General features: G+C 41.5%; 1 protein-coding gene across 8 annotated transcripts in view; it reads left to right on the top strand.

The window, feature by feature from the left end:
* ESR1 (estrogen receptor 1) overlaps nucleotides 1–22,685 on the top strand; it is a 408,809-nt gene that overhangs the window by 145,088 nt on the left and 241,036 nt on the right. For all 8 annotated transcript variants that reach the window (XM_070376878.1, XM_070376880.1, XM_070376883.1 and 5 more), the window contains one exon: nucleotides 18,623–18,813. In XM_070376878.1, coding sequence (XP_070232979.1) covers nucleotides 18,623–18,813 — 191 coding nt within the window. The remainder of the gene's footprint in view (nucleotides 1–18,622; nucleotides 18,814–22,685) is intronic.

Here is a 22,685-nt window from a genome sequence, read left to right on the forward strand (position 1 = left end):
AGGGAAAAGCACAATGACCCTTCCTGTTTTCATCACCCAGCTTTGGCCATTATAATATAGTTTGTCAATATTTCTGTATGCATTTCTAAAGTATGGGGACTGCTTTGTAAAAATACAACTATACTATGATTATCATATTTAAAAGTTAACAATATTTCTTTAAATATCAAGAATTTGAATTGATTTATATTTTGAAAGTCAAACTGATAGGATTTCCTGACAGCTTTGATGCAGCTTGTGAGAGAGGAGTCAAGGATTAGATAGTAATTAAAATCCTTTTTAGTGTCATACATTTATTGGAATGCTACTATATGTGTACTTCAAACTAGGTCTTTTAAAACTTAATTTATTTTAATTAGAGGCTAATTACTTTACAATATTGTGGTGATTTTTGCCATACATCAACACGAATCAGCCATGGGTGTACATGTGTCCCCATCCCAAACCCCCTTCACCTCCCTCCCCATCCCATCCCTCTGGGTGGTCCCAGGGCACTGGCTTTGAGTGTCCTGTTTCATGCATCAAACTTGGACTGGTGATCTATTTCACAATGGTAATATACATGTTTCAATGCTATTTTCTCAAATCATCCCACCCTCGCCTTCTCCCACAGAGTCCAAAAGTCTGTTCTCTATATCTGTGTCTCTTTTGCTGTCTCGCATATAGGGTCATCGTTACCATCTTTCTAAATTCTATATATATATATGCATTAATATACTGTATTGGTGCTTTTCTTTCTGACTTCACTCTGTATAATAGGCTCCAGTTTCATCCACTTTATTAAAACTGACTCAAATGTGTTCTTTTTAATAGCTGAGTAATATTCCACTGTGCCTGTGTACCATGATTTTCTTATCCATTCATCTGCCGATGGACATCTAGGTTGCTCCCATGTCCTAGTTATTGTAAACAGTGCTGCAATGAACACTGGGGTACGTGTATCTTTCAATTCTGGTTTCCTTTAAAGATTAACATCAGCATCTGGCTTCAGGATTTTTAGTTTCTTTTTGTAAATATTATCCAATACCATCAATTCTTCAGCTAGAGAAAATATTGGTATTGTTATTTTCAAATGTGGAAAAGTAGCACAGAATTGCTCACTTGTTAAGTGACTTATTCTAAAGTCCCTTAAATGGTGGTTTAGAAAATCCTGGTAAACTGGGAATGACTTACCCAAACTTGAAGTTTCTTTTGCTCTATTATCTCTTCTTCTCTAGAATAAATTTGGGCAATCAGATATATATTTGGACAGATTTCCTAATCTCTCATGGTATTTTAAATTATTTAAAGAGCTGTCATGGATATAGTTCCATGTATTATAACTCAGCTGAATTATTAAATTGAATTTAAAGAAAATCAAAAGATTAATTGGCTGCCTCCTATGTACTGGATGTCATTTACAAGGATTTAAAGGTCTAACAGGCGTGAAACCTTGGAACTGTAATTGTGATCAGTGTAAATGGAGGCAGAGAGAATACCAGGTGTAGAGATAACAGAGGGAAGAAGTGAGTCTGGATGCGATCAGGAGTTCTTCTGGCTCGCAGGGGCTGGGCAAGGGTATTCTTGGCAGAAAACAACACGAGCAAAGGCATGAGAAGAGTGGAGGCATGGCAGGTTCGGAAGTGCACGCAGTTGGCTGCTGAAGTATGCGGTACCTGGCGCATAGGCAAAGGAGCAGCAGGAGATGAGTCTGGAGACAGGGGTCAAGCTTTTGCAGAGAGCACTTTGCATCTTTTGCCCTCAGTCAAAGAGGTAACAACAGCATCTGAAAACTCCCAAACTCTCTGCAAGTTACAGAATCACTGCTCTCGATGGGATGTTTCCCGTGTACCTGCCCAATCTCGTCCGAGTTTGTCCACGAGACCGATGTCGTCTGTGGCTCTGTCAGTGTCCCATGCGTTCCTGGTGTCTTTGGATGACACTGTCATCAAATGCTGTCACCGCTACACCTCAGAGTGATCTACTGCGTCTTCTCAGAAGTAAGCAAAATATCAACAGCTAAGGAATAGACTGCTCGTTGAGCTTGCATCCTGTAGTGTGGGCATGCTAAGTTGATTCGGTTGAGTCCCACTCTTTCTGACCCTATGAACTGTAGCCCCCCATGTTCTTCTGTCTGTGGGATTCTCCAGGCAAGAATACTGGAGTGGGTTGCCATGCCCTACTCCAGGGGATCTTCCCAATTCAAGGAACAAAACTGGGTTTCTCACCTGCATTGGCAGGTGGGTTCTTTATCTCTAGTGCCACCTGGGAAGCTTCCTGTAGAGTGGGTTGGAAAAAATCAAAGTAACCCTGCAGATTTATTTCTAGTTTCCCTTTCTAAGTGAATTCTTAGTCCCTACCCAGAGGTGTTGACATTTCTGGTCACTGATTATGTTGGACAATTTGGCCATTGAGGAAGGTTCTGTGCAAGAGAACCTCTGTTCTTTTTAAACCATATCCGAATTGTCTTCTATTCCAGGATGTTTCATTTGCTTGGGAACTCTCTCTCCAGCCATGCGTGCTAATCTAAACAGAGCCCCAGAAGATGAATTATGTGTCCTTTGTCATTGATCAGTTTAGTTCAGTTTAGTTGCTCAGTTGTGTCTGACTCTTTGCGACCCCATGAACTGCACCATGCCAGGCCTCCCTGTCCATCACCAACTCTCAGAGCCTAACCAAACCCATGTCCATTGAGTTGGTGATACCATCCAACCATCTCATCCTCTGTTGTCCCCTTCTCCTCCTGCCCTCAATCTTTCCCAGCATCAAGGTCTTTTCAAATGAGTCAGCTCTTCACATCAGGTGGCCAAAGGATTGGAGTTTCAGCTTCAACATCAGTCCTTCCAAAGAACACCCAGGACTGATCTCCTTTAGGATGGACTGGTTGGATCTCCTTGCAGTCCAAGGGACTCTCAAGAGTCTTCTCCAACCCTACAGTTCAAAAGCATCAATTCTTCTGTGCTCAGCTTTCTTCACAGTCCAACTCTCACATCCATACATGACTAGTGGAAAAACCATAGCCTTGACTAGACGGACCTTTGTTGACAAAATAGTGTCTCTGCTTTTTAATATGCTGTCTAGGTTGGTCATAACTTTCCTTCCAAGGAGTAAGCGTCTTTTAATTTCATGGCTGCAGTCACCTTCTGCAGTGATTTTGGAGCCCCCCAAATTAAAGTCAGCCACTGTTCCCACTGTTTCCCCATCTGTTTGCAAGAAGTGATGGGACCGGATGCCATGATCTTAGTTTTCGAAATGTTGAACTTTAAGCCAACTTTTTCACTCTCCTCTTTCACTTTCATCAAGAGGCTTTTTTTAGTTCCTCTTCACTTTCTGCCATAAGGGTGGTGTCATCTGCATATCTGAGGTTATTGATATTTCTCCCAGCAATCTTGATTCCAGCTTGTGCTTCTTCCAACACAGCGTTTCTCATGATGTACTCTGCATATAAGTTAAATAAGCAGGGTGACAATATACAGCCTTGACGGACTCCTTTTCCTATTTGGAACCGGTCTGTTGTCCTTGATAGCTCAGTTATATTTTCTTCTACCCAGGTTCCCACCTCAATCATTGATAGAGGTCAGTGAAATAAGAATATGTCAAATATACAGATGTATTGAATATGTCCCTCTGTTTCTTTGTTTCTCTATTTCTTGTCTTTTTTCCCTCTAGTTTTTTTCCTTCCTGTTTTTTCATCCCTCATATTAGTGAGAAGTGACATTTCTGTGGGCAAGCCACTTTTATAGTTAGACACACAATGGCCATCACTGTCAGCTCTCTGATAGAATGGGTGTTTGTCATCTTTGATCGGTCATGGGACTGAGCACTGAGCAGGCTTAAATACAGTGCTAGGGCCTCTTACCAACTTATCTTTTACACATTTTATTACTCTTGGGAAAGAGTTTTGAAAAATGGGCTGTGTACTGGCGAGACCCACTGAAGAAATCCTAGCTGCTTACAGATGTTATTGTTGGTTGGAAACATAGTCACCCAGCGTAGAGGCTGGAAAGCAGTTCAGAAAACACAGTTGAGACTTCTCATTTTACAGAGAAGAAACTGAGACCCAAAGAGGCTGGGGACTTGCTTAAGCCATGCAGCTGTTACTGGAAGCTTTTTATCTAGAACCCGAGAGTTCTGACTCAGGGTAGAATTTTTCCACCACAATACCCTGCCTCCCTAATTGAAGTTTATTACATTTGCAGCTCTGTGATCCCTAATGACATGCAGATGACATACAGATTCCTAAATAATTTTTGTAAGGAAAACTTTCCATGTGCAACTCTAGACGTGTTTGTGTGGTCTTTTTATGTGATGATATAGTATTGTTCTAGCTCTTGGATGGGGTCATCAGTTTACAATTTATGGAGTATGGATCACATTCAGAAGCAAACCAGAGGCCAGCGATGGAGCTCCAGGACTGTTTTTGGTGTTTTGTGCCTGGAGTCCTTTTCCCAAAAGTCCTAGGTCTGCTTTCCTAGGAAAAAACCTATCCTTCTTCTCTTCCTTCTATCCCTCTCTCCTTATTCCTTTTGAATCTGTCCTATGTCCTAGGATACTCTGTGGCTGGTAATAAGTAGACACTTTCCCAGTGCAATTGAATGAATGAATGAATGAATGGATGGATTTCTTAATGTTTCTGCCTGTGAGTAGATTAGTCCTCTGCTGACGTAGTGTCCTGTCTTCTGTGGAAATTAGTCTGGGAGTCAGACTTGTTTTAAGGAGTGAAAGTTGCTCAGTCCTGTCCAACTCTTTGAGACCCCATGGACTACAGAGTCCATGGAATTCTCCAGGCCAGAATACTGGAGTGGGTAGCCTTTCCCTTCTCCAGGGGATCTTCCCAACCCAGGAATTGAACCCAGGTCTCCCGCATTGCAGGTGGATTCTTTACCAGCTGAGCCACAAGGGAAGCCCTTGTTTTAGGAAGGTGTGGTGTCAAACCTCTCTCCTTAGTTACCTCCTTCGTGTCACCCGAGTTTCTCGTTCCCTGCTTCTTCTTTGGACTTCTCGTCCTTACTGTTCATTAGCACTTGCAACTGGTTCGTACAAGCAAAGAAGGGAGAGGTGATGAAACTCTGATCACATCGATGGGTGGCACATTAGTAACTGATAAAAGATAAAAACATATTGGCTAAATGGGTTTTCTTTAGGGAATTTTATGCCAGGTTTCTTGTTTCCCATTAGTGTGGAAAATCAACACTTGCTTGTATTGTGGGGGTGAAGATTTTTTTTAAGTGAGTGGGAAAACCTCTTGACATTTTACAGAGAGACTTAAGTTTTGAATGGCAAATGCTAATATTCTTTGTGCATAAAGAGTTTCAGGACTCTTGTATATGAGCACTAATAATACCTCACTTTTTCTTTGTTCGTGAGTTCAAATAGGCATTTTCTGAAATTGTGTTTTTAGGAGATATTAAAACTTTCGTCAAGATGTTCTTCTGTATGACTGTCAGCTCCATTAGCTCTGTTTTCATGGAACTCAACAGAGTTCTCAACCTTTGCACTACAAATTGAATTAGCATTTTCCCTTAAAAAAGTGTTACTGGCCTTGTAATAAATAATTGTGGACAATTTCTAATGGGATTGCTATTTTTGAGTTTAGCGATGAGATATGAGGTAATGACTTTGTTCCTAGTTGTGACACTGTTGGCTTGGGTGAGTTGGGGTGGAGTTCTCAAGGATTCTCTTTTCTTTGGGGAGCGGGGCTCTGGGATCAGACTGCCTGGGTCCTTGACACCATCCTTTTCTGATTGGGTGACTTGAGCTAGCTAATCTCTCTGTATCTTGGTTACCTCATTTTAAAAACAACTGCAGTTATAATTGCATTGCTTGGGATAATTTTGAGTGCCAAACTATTTAATTCCATGAAAATACTTAACATAGTGCCTGCCATAACTATCAATGTTGTGTGAAATTTTGCTTGCCTACTCCTCCAGCTCCTCTTGTCTTGCTAGACCAAGGGTCACACTAGGTTTTCCAGAAGTCCAGGGTGTGGTCTGAACTTTTGGCTGAAGCTGAAATAGCAGCTATAACTCTCTCCCTGGATAATTTCATAGTGTTGAAGTGAACTGCATTTATCTCTAGTCATTTTTTAGAAGGAGTTTTCTTTTGTACTGTTTAGGGAAGGACATTATCTGCCTCTATTAACCAGAAGATACAACAAATACAAATAAAAATTATACTTATTAAATGGATAATATGCAGCAAGAGATAGAGTAACTTTTTAGATAAGCAGTGTAAATCAGCTAGAGTCTTTTTCTGACAGAGTTGAAAAGACCTATATTTGTCATCAGAAAATAATTTTTAACTGGTGTGTGTATGTGGTCAGTTGCTCAGTTGTGTCCAACACTTTGCGACCCCATGGACTGTAGTCCACCAGGCTCCTCTGTCCATGGGATTTCCCAGGCAAGAATACTGGAGTGGGCTGCCCTTTCCTTCTCTAGGGATCAAACCCATGTCTCTTGTAGCTCCTGATTGGCAGGCAGGTTCCTTACCACTGAGCCACCTGAGAAGCTCCTTTACTTGTCTATTAGAACATAACTACCCGCTATTTTACTAGGCTGCCCAGATGTGACCTAGGACTTATTTAACTCTAGCTTTTCTAAAAATGAGATTCAGGGTTTTTGTTCTCTAGACTCTACCATTTTACATCGACTTGTCTATTCTTTTCAAGAACATATATGTACTGCCATGGAAAAGAAATGGAAATCATATTAAAATCCAAATATAAAATTGCCTAGAGAGTAGAAATACCCATAAGTTCTGGCCAAAGGCATGAACCACCTCTAGTTGATACCCATTTATGCTGATATTTAAAGCAGAGAGAGTTACATAAGAAACCATGTTCTGATTGATTTGTATGTTGGTGCACACACAGGCATCAATACTTGGCTTCTTGTTCTCTTGATACAGCATTCTGGTACTGCAATAGCTGTGTCTCTTGCATGCTGCTGCTGCTGCTGCTGCTAAGTCGCTTCAGTTGTGTCCGACTCTGTGTGACCCCATAGACGGCAGCCCACCAGGCTTTCCCGTCCCTGGGATTCTCCAGGCAAGAACACTGGAGTGGGTTGCCATTTCCTTCTCCAATGCATGAAAGTGAAAAGTGAAAGTGAAGTCGCTCAGTCGTGTCCAACTCTAGCGACCCCATGGACTGGAGCCTACCAGGCTCCTCCGTCCATGGGATTTTCCAGGCGAGAGTACTGGAGTAGGGTGCCATTGCCTTCTCCAGTCTCTTGCATAATTTTTCTTAATTCTTTACTGATCAATTTGTCCAATAAATTTTGTTAGATACGTTCTTGCAAAGTACCATACCAAGTGCTTTGGGAGGTGGAGATGAAAATACTTGGGCTTCCCTGGTAGCTCCCACTGGTAAAGAATCTGCCTGCAATGCAGGAGACCCCAGTTTGGGTCCTAGGTTGGGAAGATCCCCTGGAGAAGGGATAGGCTACCCACTCCAGTGTTCTTGGGCTTCACTGGTGGCTCGGATGGTAAAGAATCCACTTGCAATGTGGGAAACCTGTGTTCAATCCCTGGGTTGGGAAGATGCCCTGGAGGAGGGCATGGCAACCCACTCCAGTATTCTTGCCTGGAGAATCCCCATGGACAGAGGAGCCTGATGATCTACAGTCCATGGGGTTGCAAAGAGCTGGACATGACTGAGTGACTAAGCACAGCACAGCACAGAAAATACTTATAGTTTCCATATTGTTGAAAAGCTTACAGCCTAGTTGAGAAGGCAAGACATACAATATGAAACATGTAATCCTATTTATTCACAGTCAGCTATCAAATGCTTACTATTAGTTGTCATTACTTGGAGAAGGAAATGACAACCCACTTCAGTGTTCTTGCCTGGAGAATCCCAGGGATGGGGGAGCCTGGTGGGCTGCCATCTATGGGGTCGCACAGAGTCAGACACGACTGAAGCGACTTAGCAGCAGCAGCAGCAGCAGCAGTTGTCATTACTACGCTGGAAACTAGGAAGCAAGGATGATACAATTAGGATCTCTTTCCTGGAGACTCACAGTGAATACATATAATGAGGAGGAAGATTTCAGAATAGTTATGGATGTGATACTCTAGGAGTGTATGTTGATTCTATGGAGAAATTCAGTGGTTGCTACCTGAGAAGGGGCAATTTTCAGTAAGGATATTTTTGCTATTTGGCCAAGATAGGAAGCAGTGTGGACAAAAGCTCAGATGTGTGCTAGTCTGTTTGGGGAAGTGAGACACTTAAAATTAGCTCAGGGAGGAATAGGGAGACTGGACAAGTCAGAATGGCTGATGCTAAGGAACCTGCGTTTCTCCCATAGACCTGGGGTGGGCACTGTTAGTCTAAAGTCTTTTAAGACCGATCATGGACTTACTGGTGAGTCTATTGGTGGCTCAGATGGTAAAGAATCCCCATGCAATGTAGGAGACCTGGGTTCGATCCCTGGATCCGAAAGATTCTCATGGAGAAGGGAATGGCAACCCACTTCAGTACTCTTGCCTGGAGAATTCCATAGACAGAGGAGCCTGGCAGGCTTCAGTCCATGGGTGGCAAAGACAAGACTGAGCAAGTAACACTTCCATTTTTCATGGACTTCAGCATGCCCATGAACACCCCAAAGATTATAGGCAAAATCTGTGTTTCTGGAAATAAGGGTGTTTTCCTGGAGTCCACCCAGAGGAAGAAGGTTAAGAAGCCTTATGATAGATGCTGAAGAGATGTGATGGATTTCAAATCGAGGTCCATTTTGCTAGGATATGGAGGACAGGGTTGTGTTGTGGGGGTTACAGGCAGCAAGTTGGGAAAACTTTCCAGAAAAGTCACCGTGTCTGCACCTTAACTCAGATGACAGATGTTTATCAGTCACTTACCTGTGTGTCAGACTGCACTGAACGTGAGCAGGGAGAAACCACACAGAGTGAGGTCACTGCAGTTCTGCCAAGGAAGACGTTACAGTGTATGGGGTAAGAAAGATAATTAAACAGAGCACGACAAAAGTGTTGGCCCCTTGCCTCAATGATTTATTTATGTACTTGTTCATTCAGCAATTCTTTCTTTGCCAGGCTGTCTTCAAGGCTTTGGGGAAAGGAAGCTCATGTTCAAGGAAGACACATATTATGTTAATGTTAGCATTCGGTTTGGTATTAGGTAGCTGTAAAGAAAAGCAAACCATCATTAGGGTGAGCAGTAATAGGAGGCTTATGTTAGATCAGGAGAGGCTTTCTGAGGTGAGAAACCCTGCTGGAGAGAGGAAGTATGTCAGGAAAAGAGTGCTGAGACGTGTATGTGCTTGGTGTTTGTGGAGCAGCAGTGATTTCAGGACTTGGTGAGTGAGAAAAGGAGTGTGAGGAGTCAGTGAGAGTGCAGCTGGGGGACAGACGGTGCTGGGCCTTTGAATTTTATTCTCAGTGTGGTGGGAAGCCATGAGGGTTTTGAATCAGTTCAGTTCAGTTCAGTTGCTCAGTCTTGTCCGACTCTTTGCGACCTTGTGGACTACAGCACACCAGGCCTCCCTGTCCATCAACAACTCCTGGAGTTTACTCAAACTCATGTCCATAGAGTTGGTGATGGCATCCAACCATCTCATCCTCTGTCGTCCCCTTCTCCTCCCACCTTCAATCTTTCCCAGCATCAGGGTCTTTTCCAATGAGTCAGTTCTTCGCATCAGGTGGCTAAAGTATTGGAGTTTCAGCTTCAGGATCAGTCCTTCCAATGAATATTCAGGACTGATTTCCTTTAGGATGGACTGGTTGGATCTCCTTGCAGTCCAAGGGACTCCCAACACCACAGTTCAAAAGTGTGATTCTGACTCCACCCTGGATGTGCACGTGTTTTAGCACACCACCGATGCCATGAACTCAGTTTTGACACTCGTTCCCTGGAGGTGACATCAGATCCCATAGGTTAAGGGCTCCATCTCATGAGATCCCCTCACTTTAAATGCCGGTCAGAAACAAGCCCTGGTTATCACCTGTGTTTCTGACCAACTGGCTTTAAATCCTAGTTTCTGCTTGGGTTTGATTAATTTGCTAGAAAGGCTCAAGAACTGAGAGAGACCTTTTGCTTGCTGAATTACTGGTTTATTATAAACATTTGACTCACTAGCTCAATAGCTAGAAGGAAGCGATGCATAGGGCAAGACATGGGGAAGGGGCACAGAGCTCCCATGCCTCTCTAGCTGCCCCACTCTCCCCAAATCTCCATGTGTTCACTTACCCAGAAGCTCTGAACCCTCTTCTTTTGGGGTTTTATGGAAGCTCCATTACATAGACACAACTGATTAAATCATTGGCCACTGGTGATATATACAACCTCCAGACCCTCCCCTTCCCCCTGAATCAGGTGGGTAGAACTGAAACTTCCAACCCTCTAGGCTTGGCTGGTTCCCCTGGCAAACAACCCCCCTCCTTAGGTGGGGTGCAAAAGTCACTTCACTAACATAACAAGAGACATCTTTGTTGCTTTCATCACTTGGGGTTTTAGGAGCCCAGTGGCCTTGCACAGACCAAATATATATTTCTTATTAAAAAATCACAATATCATAGGAAGTGAAGACCTCTACTATAATTGGGGGAGTTTGGGGTCCATCTAACCTAGCTCATGAGGGTCAGCAAAGCCCCGGGGAGGAAGTTAAGTTTAAACTTTGAACTGGAGGATGAATATGAGTTCTTCAGCAGGTGAGGAAGAGACTGTTCTAGGCAGAGGGAACAGTATGCTTGAATGCCTCAGGTGGATTACTAGCCCAGGGGCCAAGACTGGGAATGCAAGGGTAAGAGCAACCTTTGGGGGAAAGATCCTGACTTCAGTTTTGTACACATTAAGGTTGAGGTTTCTTTGGGTAGATCAGTAGGAGCTGCAGAGTGGGTCGTTAGCATCTAGGTCTGCTGTCCAGGAGAAGAGTATGAGAAGGCAGTTTCGTGTGGCCACACACAGGGCTGAGATACCCACAAAGAGCTGTCAGCTGAGAAGGTGAGGGCTGGAGGCAGAGCTTCAAGGAATATTGACATTTAGGAGCCTGGTGAGGGAAGGAAATGCATAGTAAATATCAAGAGTGGTGGAGTAGTCGCCAGTGAGATCTAAGTTGGTGTCCAGAGAAGTGGTGAAGACTTTACCTGCTGTAAGAATTTAAAGCTAAGCCAATATGAGTTGGGATACATAAAATAAACCTTACGGAATGTGGGGAAGGAAGCTTGGTTTTATCTGATAGCTGAGATGTCTATATGATAGGCAGTGATTATGTGGGGAGCATAGTGTGAGCAGTCTCTCAGAGGTGGGTTTGATAAAATTTTGCTCAGGAAGCTACAAAGAGATCAGTACTGACTGGAGCAGGGAATTCAAGCATTTGGGCTTAATTTTATTTGCTGATGATTTTTTAACTAGAATTTCGCTGGTTTATGACTCCCCTAAAATTATATGTAGAAGTTTGAGAATTTGTTTGTGTGTGTTTTCTAGATAGTTTCAGAATTTTCATTAGATGATCAAACAGGTCCACGAGCCCCCAGAAGGTAATTATTTCTGGGTGTAGGCAATGAGAAGTCATTGAGAGATGAATGTTTTCTTTTATGACAGTTCTTTGGACATTGGTTGGCAGGGTGAGTTTGAGGAATGATGGGAAACTGAAACTGAGACTGTTAGTTGCCCAGGCATGTCTGACTCTTCGCGACCCCATGAACTGTAGCCTGCCAGGATCCTCTACCCATGGGATTTCCCAGGCAAGAATATTGGAGTGAGTTGCCATTTCCCTCTCCAGGGAATCTTCCCGACCCAGGGATGGAGCTCCAGTCTCCTTCATTGCAGGCAATTTTTTTATCTTCTGAGCCGCTAGCGGGAGACAGACATAAATTCTAGTAACCGAGACATGGAGTATTGTTTTCTCAGGCAAGAATGATGAAAACCAGAATGCAAAGAGGCATAGGCCTTGTGTTTTGCAGAAATGATGGACTAAATTTGATTATGGATTAGATGCAGGAGGTACATTTAGCAAATGTTTATTAAGGACCTACTGTGTGTCAGTTAAAATTGGGAGCAAGTGAGACATGGTCCCCACTTTCATGGACCTTCATGGCCTTCACAGGGAGCATATATTTGTCAATAATCACTCAAACATAGGGCTGGAAATTGTGGTAAATGCCATGAAAAGAAAGTTCAGGGAACTTGGCTCACAACAGTGGGAACTTGGTGAGGGAAGCTCACGAAGTTATTCCACTAGCACTCAATTACTCCCACATTTCTAGAGAGTGGGTATTTGTTGGTTCCTTTAATTTAACTTTGCAAAAATATTTCCTTTAGAAACCAAGGCTTTAAATTTTTTTCTTTCAGTGCTTGGCTAATCAGGGGAATAGAGCTTTTGGATGGCTGGTACCATGATTTATGGTTGGAAAATCAACGGTATTTGATTACATTGAGCTTCAAACTTTTCCTTTGATTAATGAAAATCTTCCCGGCAAATTCTTTTTATTAGGCTCTGTTTTTTACTTGGTCCAAGAAAGTGCACTCTCTGACCCCAGTATGAATGCCTTCCAACATCTCTCTTAAATCATATCAAATATGTAATATCAGTGGGGCATCCATTTGGAAATATCAGGTTGGCCAAAACGTTTATTTCCTTTGGTTTTTTAAGTAAAAACAAAAGACACGTATGCCGAATATGTTGCTTTTTTTTCTTTCATCTAAAATGGCTGCCCCCAAATTCATCAGTTCTAATAAAAATTTTTTAAAAATGCTCACTGATATGACAGCTGTTGCATTACTGTCTAACAAAATTGTTTCAAATGATATTAAAGAAAACATCTAGAGCTGGCTAAAGGAAAAAAAATTGAACTTTTTAGCCAACCCAACATGTGGTTGTCAAACTGATGTAATAAAAATGGAACTAAATCTAAATCAGTTGGGTTCCCAGTTTCCATAGTTGCAGTGGTGGTGTCTTTTGTTATCTGATGCTCTCCAGCTTCTGCTTTTCCCCTGCCATTACTTTATTCCACTCCTTAGTCATTTATGTGCATCAGAGTTGCAACTTGTTAAGTCACTGATGCGAAACATCCCTCCATGTCTCACTCAAGCATCTACCCTACTTCTTTTCAGAGAATCCTTAAAGGTATTCTGTAGAGCTAAAGAACAGCCACAAGACTGGAAAAAGTCAGTTTTCTTTTCAATCCCAAAGAAAGGCAATGCCAAAGAATGCTCAAACTACTGCACAATTGCACTCATCTAACACACTAGCAAAGTAATGCTTAAACTTCTCCAAGCCGGACTTCAACAGTATGTGAACTGTGAACGTCCAGATGTTTAAGCTGGATTTAGGAAAGGCAGAGGAACCAAAGATCATATTGCCAACATCCGTTGGATCATTGAAAAAGCTAGAGAGTTCCAGAAAAACATCTATTTCTGCTTTATTGACTATGCCAAAGCCTTTGACTGTGTGGATCACCACAAACTCGAAAATTCTGAAAGAGATGGGAATACCAGACCCCCTGACCTGCCTCTTGAGAAATCTGTATGTAGGTCAGGAAGCAATAGTTAGAACTGGACATGGAACAACAGACTGGTTCAAAATAGGAAAAGGAGTACATCAAGGCTGTATGTTGTCATCCTACTTATTTAACTTATATGCAGAGTACATCATGAGAAATGCTGGGCTGGAAGAAGCACAAGCTGGAATCAAGATTACCGGGAGAAATATCAATCACCTCAGATATGCAGATGACACCACCCTTATGGCAGAAAGTGAAGAGGAACTAAAAAAAGCCTCTTGATGAAAGTGAAAGAGGAGAGTGAAAAAGTTGGCTTAAAGCTCAACATTCAGAAAACGAAGATCATGGCATCTGGTCCCATCACTTTATGGCAAATAGATGGGGAAACAGTGGAAACAGTGTCAGACTTTATTTTTTGGGGCTCCAAAATCACTGCAGATGGTGACTGCAGCCATGAAATAAAAAGACGCTTACTCCTTAGAAGAAAAGTTATGACCAACCTGGATAGCATATTGAAAAGCAGAGGCATTACTTTGCCAACAAAGGTCCGTCTAGTCAAGGCTATGGTTTTTCCACTAGTCATGTATGGATGTGAGAGTTGGACTGTGAAGAAAGCTGAGCACTGAAGAATTGATGCCTTTGAACTGTGGTGTTGGAGAAGACTCTTGAGAGTCCCTTGGACTGCAAGGAGATCAAACCAGTCCATTCTGAAGGAGATCAGCCCTGGGATTTCTTTGAAAGGAATGATGCTAAAGTTGAAACTCCAGTACTTTGGCCACCTCATGCAAAGAGTTGACTCATTGGAAAAGACTCTGATGCTGGGTGGGGGGGGGCAGGGGTTGGGGGCAGGAGGAGAAGGGGACGACAGAGGATGAGATGGCTGGATGACATCACTGACTCGATGGATGTTGAGTCTGAGTGAACTCCGGGAGTTGGTGATGGCGTGCTGCAATTCATGGGGTCACAAAGAGTTGGACATGACTGAGCGACTGATCTGAACTGAAATGAAAGAGAGTAGTTGATATTGGTCCTCTGGAAATAAAAAAGCCCAAGGCAGATAGAGGAAGAAGAAGAAAGATTGACCTAAGTGTAATAGAAGCACTTGCTACTGGCGAGGTGTGAGGCTAAGAGTTCCGGGTCTGTGACAGCTGCAGTCGGGCAAGACCAGGCAGAGGACAGCCAGAAGAGATGAGTCCAGGATCCGTAAGTAAGCTCATCCCTGGAGACTGTTCTCACCTTGGGTTGGTGCCTGGCGCACTCTTGTGTCTTGGTCTGAGTCCAGACCGGGGACCTCCCACTCTGTGCCTTTCCACTGCAGTTTACCTGGCCAAGTTCATCTGCATTCTGAGGACACAGATCTCTATCTGGATGCAGTTGGGCCAGATGAGCTTGGTTTAACTCAACAGCCTTGACTGTTGCATTTTAAGGTGTGACAGGGCTTCACAGCCTGTGAGAGGACCTCACTTGCCCTTTTACTTGATCTGGATTATATTATTATTTTTTTTTTCATGAAACCCTGGCTTGGGAGTCTTTGTAGAGCAGGGCTGAGCTCAAATGATGACTGACAGTGTTATTCACATGAGTTTCCCAATTGGATAAAAATGTTGCTTAATGGAGAGGAGATGTGGCCAATGTAATATCCCCCTCATCTTCTCCGAAGCCTTCTGATCTCACACCCTATGTCTACAGTGAATTTTCAGTACTCCAGGGATATCTGAAAGATAAAGTGTAGATGAAAGGCACTTTGCTGACAGCACACCACTGTGCTGGGTCTGGGAAAAATGGGCTTTTGCTCTTACATCTTTTACCAATATTCTTAAAAACAGTATATGCATAGCCTATTATGTTGTTTTGAAAATTGTTATATTATCAACTCAGCCATTGATTAATTCATTTGCTATCAATATTTATTGAGTTCCTATTCTGGAAGAGGCTTTGTGCTATGAACACTCAGAATTCCAACGATGAATAAGACACAGGGAACCTAGTGGACAGCAATGAAGACGAGAATGTACAATTGAAGGAGTGATAATGTTGTAAGTAGCAGAAGAGAAATGAAGGCCGGCTATTGAATTCAAAACAAGGATATATTACCTCCAGTGTATGGGGATTAGGGGTAGCTGATAAGAGAGGAATTCGTGCATAGATCATGCTAAGTGAAATAAGCCAGTCACAAAAAGACAAATACTGTGTGATTCTGCTTATGTGAAATATGTAGAGTATCCAATGTATAGAGACAGAATGTAGAATGGTGATTGCCAGGGGCTGGAGAAGAAGAAATGAGGAGTTGTTGTTTAATGGGTAAAGAGTTTCAGTTTTGTGAGATGGAAAATTTCTGGAGATTGGTTGTACACCAATGTGAATATACTTATTGCTGAATAGCACATTTAAAAATGGTTAAGATGATCGATTTTATGTGTATCTTACCACTATTTAAAAAAAATACAGTGTCTTATTATGCAGGGATGGGTGGAGGGTACTTAATACCTTGGAACTTCTGCCCATGCACATACTATTCATTCATTAATTCATTAAATGTGTATTGAATGCTTCCTATGTGTTAGGTGCTAAGCTAGTTATTAATATAGGGCTCAATACTTAAAGTGCTTCCCTCATAGCTCAGATGGTAAAGAATCTGCCCGCAATGTGGGAGATCCCGGTTTGATTCCTGGGTTGGGAAGATCCGCTGGAGAAGGGATAGGCTACCAATTCCAGTATTGTTGGGCTTCCTTTGTGGCTCAGCTGGTAAAAATCTGCCTGCAGTGCAGGAGATCTGGATTCGATCCTTGGGCTGAGAAGATCCCCTGGAGAAGGGAAGGGCTACCCACTCCAGTATTCTGGCCTGGAGAATTCCATGGACAGTATAGTCCATGGGGTAGCAAAGAGTTGGACACGACTGAGCGACTTTCACTTTCAGTGCTTAAAAAGCTGTATAAGACACCAAGTTTGTGAATGTCACCTTGCTAACCACACCTTCCCTCTCTAGATGCTAAGCTTCTATAGTGAAATATTCACAACTGGTATCTGCTGACTTGACTTGTGCATGAGATGTGAGTAAATAAACAGTAAAAAGATTTGAGGTTATGTAGGGGGGTGTGGATGGCATGGTGATGAAATGGAAAGAGATGGGTAAGAAATGAACTACAGGCAGTGCTTTCTGAGGATATTAAAAAACAAAGAACTCCTATTTGTGGCTGCCAACCCAAGAGCTAAGTCATTTAGAATGGAAAAAAATTGACTCAACCCAAGGAGCTAGTTGTCTTGTGAATATGGCAAATGTAGTTTGAGAACCACTGCCACAAGATTGTGGACAGTATTAATAAGTGAGGAGAGCAGGGAAGGACTGCAAAATTTGAACTAAAAGGAAAGATATGCGTGCTAAGTTTAGTTGTGTCTGACTCTTTGAGACCCCAAGAACAGTAGCCTTCCAGGCTCCTCTGCCCATGGGATTTTCCAGGCAAGAGTACTGGAGTGGGTTGCCATTCCCTTCTCCAGGGGATCTTCCCAACCTGTGATTTGAACCCGGGTCTTCCACATTGCGGCCAGATTCTTTACCATCTGAGTCACCAGGGAAGCCCTAAAAGGAAGGTCAAGGCTTGTGAAAGGAAGGAATGGTGATGGGCACGGTGGTCTGTTTATTTGGGCAGTCAGTGGAAAGCAGGAAGTGTGAGTTTCCTTAACCAAGAGACCCTGGAAGTTCTATCTTCAGTTCACTTTATCTCATCTTATTTTCTTTTTAAATGTCATAGGCTTCATTCCATTTCTCCTTCAAATAGTTTTCTACTTCCTTTTTTCCCCTATATACCCTGGAACACTTTTCATTTCAAGATAGTATAGAGTGCCAGCCACATACCAGGCACTGTGCTGGGCTCCGGCCACACGCTCCCCAGCCTTCTACCTTTATTCTGTTGTGCATGCCCAGCAAATCCTGGGGTCAGGGTAATTTCTCTCCTATACTTGGCTCCATGAGAGATACAAACCTAGTCTCATCTACTCCTTTCCTGATCTCGTTTCTCCCTGTCTTCTTCAAGGTATCTTCAGTGAGGCTGTTCCTTCTACCTGTGTCTTTAATCCCGACTGCTTTACTTTTCTTCCTGACTTTATTCTCTTTTCCCTTCCTTGTACCTTCTACCTTTCCCTGCCTGCTGGCCCATTCAATCTGCGTGACTTCTCAAGTTCCCTCCAGGGAGAAAATCCTTTCTCATCTTTATATTCTTCAGTGACAACCCTATCTCTTTCTCTTCGCGTTTGCATCAAGTTCTCAAAGAAATGGCCCTCATTTATTTTTATTTCCTTACATTCCATCCACTCTCCAGCCACTGGGTTGGCTTGTACTGTCTACTGAGACTCCTTGCCAAGTGTTCTTCATGTCAAATCCAACTTCACTTTATCAGTCTCTCCTTTTTAAAGCTTTCTACTTCTTTAAACTTTTTGCTTCCCCATTTCCTTGGGTCTCCCAGAACTTTTGTTTGTACTTTCTCAGTTTCTTTTCTGAGATGTGCTTCCTCCCTAAAAATTTTCAAGGCTGGTGTAATCTCTTGTGTTCTTCTGTTCTTCTCATTCTGCATGTTCTTGAAGAGGAATATTGAACATTGACTAGTATGCTCAAGTTATAGCCAAGTCTAAACAACTGATACCTAGGGTTATCTGATAACAGTGACATAAAAATCTGAATTATCTTTCTGCACTTGTTCTACATGGCTCATTGGTTCATCTGAGTTTCAAATGTTCCCCTTTTTTATGCTTTGTCTCCACTTTCTAAAGACCCTTAGCATGGTCTGGAATTGGAATGAGCATTGGTCTCTAATGGTTCTGAGTTCATTGTGAACCCTTAAAAAAATGAATAAATCTAATAGAAACCAGCTAATTTCATTTTGTCATTTTCTGAATAATATATTCTGGTGTAGGCAGTCCATTTTTTAAGCAGATTTGCAATAAACAATTTCCCCTCAAGGTTAATATAATAGGCAAACACCTTTTGCTGCAACAGACGGTTGCAGAGGTAATGAAAGATTAGCTTACATTATGATTCATTATTTCAAAATGTCAGAATAAAGTGGATCTGCTACATCTTCCAAGCCTCTTATTCTTTAGAGGATAGTGCATGTTTTACTTTTCTAATGTTAATGGATTCACTGGGTTTTTTGTTTTGTTTTGTTTTGTTTTTTCTCCTATTTTTTTTCCCCAGGCCAAATTCAGATAATCGACGCCAAGGTGGCAGAGAGAGATTGGCCAGTACCAGTGACAAGGGAAGCATGGCCATGGAATCTGCCAAGGAGACTCGCTACTGTGCAGTGTGCAATGACTATGCCTCAGGCTACCATTACGGAGTTTGGTCTTGCGAGGGCTGTAAGGCCTTCTTCAAGAGAAGTATTCAAGGTAATAGTGTGTTGCAAACAACTCATCCCATTTTTTAATCCTAAGAGGGGAAGCAACAGAGGAAGACATATGATCAGGAAACGCTAATACCTAGTGAGTCCACTAGCATCTATGAGAGAAACATGGAGAAGAGATAAGGTCCCAGGAGAAGGAGTTGGCAAATGTCAGGGCAGTTGTGGCTGAGTAATTATGCTTCCTCCATCTGGCAAGATCCCAACAGTCTTGAGCAACTCTACAGGAAGAGGATTTCAATAGCTGGTTCTCTGAGCCGTTGTCTGTGCCATGATTGGGGGATGGCAAGTGGATCTTTGTGTGTTGTAGGCAGCTAGACTTATGTGATGTTGTGTGATATTAATTATCCATACATAGTTATTTCTCCAACTTGGCTTTGCCTAGATAAGCATTGTGTTCTGATCTCTGCTCCAGACCAATTCTAATTTAACTCATTCTTCTCTTGCTCTTCTTCCACTTCTTTGTCGTCTCAATGGAGAACATGACCTTTTGCTAAAATGAGAAGACTCAGTAATAAGGGATGTATTATTTGTACCAAACAGTTATTAAGTATGCACCCGTAACATTTCATTCATTTCATTCGCAGTGTCTGCTTTGACCCTTTTCTTGTATATCGTTTTCCAAGTGCAGTTTCTCTGATAGACTGCCAGCTACATTTCATTTCTACTCCAGGAGTGTCTATACTTTTGCTATATTGTCTACAGGGGATGCCCTGGGGGTGGGCCACCAATCATTTTTACTACCTAAAATATCTATGCGAAAGATCCTTTGAGAAGAACAGAGGTCTGACAGCAGTCTAGCTGGATTAATCTTTTGTCTTAATACTGGACCATTTTTCTCTGTTCTTATTCCTTTACCTTTTCAGCTTAAGCAAAGTTTAGTATATGAGCACTAAGAATATTTCCGATGGAGTTTTTATGTGATTCCCTGTATAGAAACTGAGACTGAAGTAACTTGTTAAAAACCGGACTCTACTAAATTAAGAGGTACTGATTGCAGACACTTTTGAATAGAGAATGAATCACTATTCTCACAGACTTTTTGCAGTAGCTCTTCACTGCCCTAATGTGGGGTGAAAGCTGGGGAATGATACACACTATTTATTTTTCCTTCCATTGCCAGTGGATGGATTTTTTAAAAGGCTATTCATATCTTAATAGAGCAGTGTGTGAGGTCAACTTGGTCCATTTACAAAGCACTCTTTTTGGACAGCTATTACTTTCTACATCTTTTAGAAATCTACTGTAAGGCTTGGACCTTTTTTTGTCAGCATTTTACTAAAATTTATAATATATGCAAGTAAATTTTTATATGAATATACGTATCAACATAGACTATTTAATTTTTACTAGCAGACACTATTTCATTTAGGAAAATTATATCTGTATTTTGGTTTAAGTTAGTATAAATCCTTAAAGGTCTTTTGACAGCCATCTTCATTTGTGGTCCTCCTTTTTATTTACTTTTATATAATCTAAGATATCATATTTTTTATCAGGCATTTAATCTGACATGGAGAAATCATCTGACAGAGGCAGATTTAGTGGATAGGTTCAACTGCAAACTTGGGCAAGTCATTTATCTGAGACTGAGTTCTCTTATCTATAAAAATGATTTAGAAGAGTGGTCAGCAAAGGTTTTCTGCAAAGAACCAGAGAGGAACTATTTCGGCTTTGCAGGTCATGCAGTCTGTAGCAGCTGTGCACCTTTGGCATTGCGGCAAGAAGTCACAGGCGCTATATAAATAAATGGATGTGTGCCAACAGAACTTTATATACACAAGCAGGTAACTAAGTACAACTGGCCTGTGGGCCGTAATTTGCTGACTCCTGATTTAATGTATGAAAAGAGAAATTGATGATTTCCAAATCTAATGTTTTATCTGTTCATGTTTATTGAGAACTTACTCTGTACCTGTGCTAGATGTTCTGAGAGAAATAAAAATATGTGTAAGACATAATCCATAATCCCACAAAATTTAGAATTTGTTTGGGGAGGAGGCAAAGGTATTTGTTCTCATGAGAGAATTAGAAAGTCGGTATAAAGAGCTATGCTATGATACAGATAGGGAAAACAATACATGAATATAGGGAAAATATTGGCAGTTATAGATGTAAAAAGACTGAGATTGAGGATAGAAATGACCTTCCTCCAAGGAACAGTGACAGCATTTTCACATAGTTCTTTTTATCACAGAGGTTCAGCATTTAGGATTGTGCCGTGTAACGCCATGTTGCACTTAGTATTGTCTGTAGACATCAAGGCATCAGAACAGAAAACAGAAAAAAGACTGTTAAAGATGGGGGAACCTTATAAGTCATGAAGTCCCCTAATGGATTAGTTTGTTTATCGAATGCCCCTACTAGGCAAAGCACTATGTGAGGTCCTGGAGATATAGTTATAAGCAAGACATAGTCTTTATCCACATAGAGCTTAAAGGTAGTAGAAGAGATGAACAAATAAACCAGCAATTAAATTACAGTATAATAAGTACCAAGACAGGTTGAAATCAGGTCTTATAGGGTCCAAGCTTCACTCATTCCTGGTGGGGGTTTAGTCAGGCTCTCAAAGAATGTTTCCTGTTTTAAAATTGTCTGGAGGATTTTGCAAGTAAGCAAAAAGAAGGGCAGGATGAGTATATGAAAATAGAACTGAGTATGTGAGCAAAGACTAGGAGATAAGATAGAGTTTGGGGAGTTCTATGAATAAAAATTAACAAAATTAATATACAATTTGATTAAACAAAGGCATTCCTGGGCCATGTATTTATTCTTAGGCTGTGTAAAAACAAAGTAATTTACTTCCTTTTTACTTTTGTGGCATTTCCATCTATTTGATTTGTTTGTGCACATAAAAGGAAAACACCAGAGCAATAGAGTCTTTCTCATCATAGTCTTATTAACTTGGAGCTAAAAAGTTTTGCTGAACTTCTATGACTCTTTATAAATCACACTGGCCCTCAAGCCTATTTAAGGACAGTGAAGGGTCTGACATGATGCAGGTAGAAAGTTCTGAAGATGCTGTAGCTCTCCCTGCTTTTCTTCTTACTTAAGAAAAGAGCTAGAAATGAGTATCCATCAGATTGCTCTAGTGTTCTAAGTGTTTAGTTGAAGAGGTAAAGTGTTTGACTTGAAAACATACAGAGTTTCATCCCCTACTTAGTGTGTGAGCTTGATCACTCAAGACATTTAGTAATGGCTTCCAGTCAAACGTACTTTTTTTTTTTAAAGCAAAGTCAAGGACATGACTTAAGGGAGATGGGTGAAATTGGATATTCTGTGAATTTATTAATCATTGCAGGTAGAGAGGCAGTGTTCCTTAAGATGTGTTGTAGGCAGAGACCCTTGGATGAGTTGTATAAACTCATATGTATATATAGATATATATACTAAATAATAAATAAAATAAACTAAATACATATAAATAAATATTAATAACTATTATTATATATAAATATATGAATAACAAATGTTATTTATATATAAATAATAAATATATTATATATATAAATAGGTTCAGCAGGCAGGTACTAGGGCTTCCCTGGTGGCTGCAGTGTGGAAGACCCAGGTTCGATCCCTAAGTCAGGAAGATCCCCTGGAGAAGGGCATGGCAACCCACTCCAGTATTCTTGCCTGGAGAATCTATGTGCAGAGGAGCCTGGTGGGCTGCAGTCCATGGGGTCACAAAGAGTTGGACATGACTGAGCGACTAACACTTTCACTGTCACTTTCAGCAACCAGGTACTTCATCTGAATATTATTTGGAGGAAAAAGGACTCCACAGAACTTGCTGCTTGGTCATAGTATTACAAATAAATGTTATAAAGGCCCATATTATAAATGGTCATGAGGCACAGTGGA

This window comes from Bos mutus, chromosome 9 (assembly GCF_027580195.1).
Source record: "Bos mutus isolate GX-2022 chromosome 9, NWIPB_WYAK_1.1, whole genome shotgun sequence".
Taxonomy (NCBI): domain Eukaryota; kingdom Metazoa; phylum Chordata; class Mammalia; order Artiodactyla; family Bovidae; genus Bos; species Bos mutus.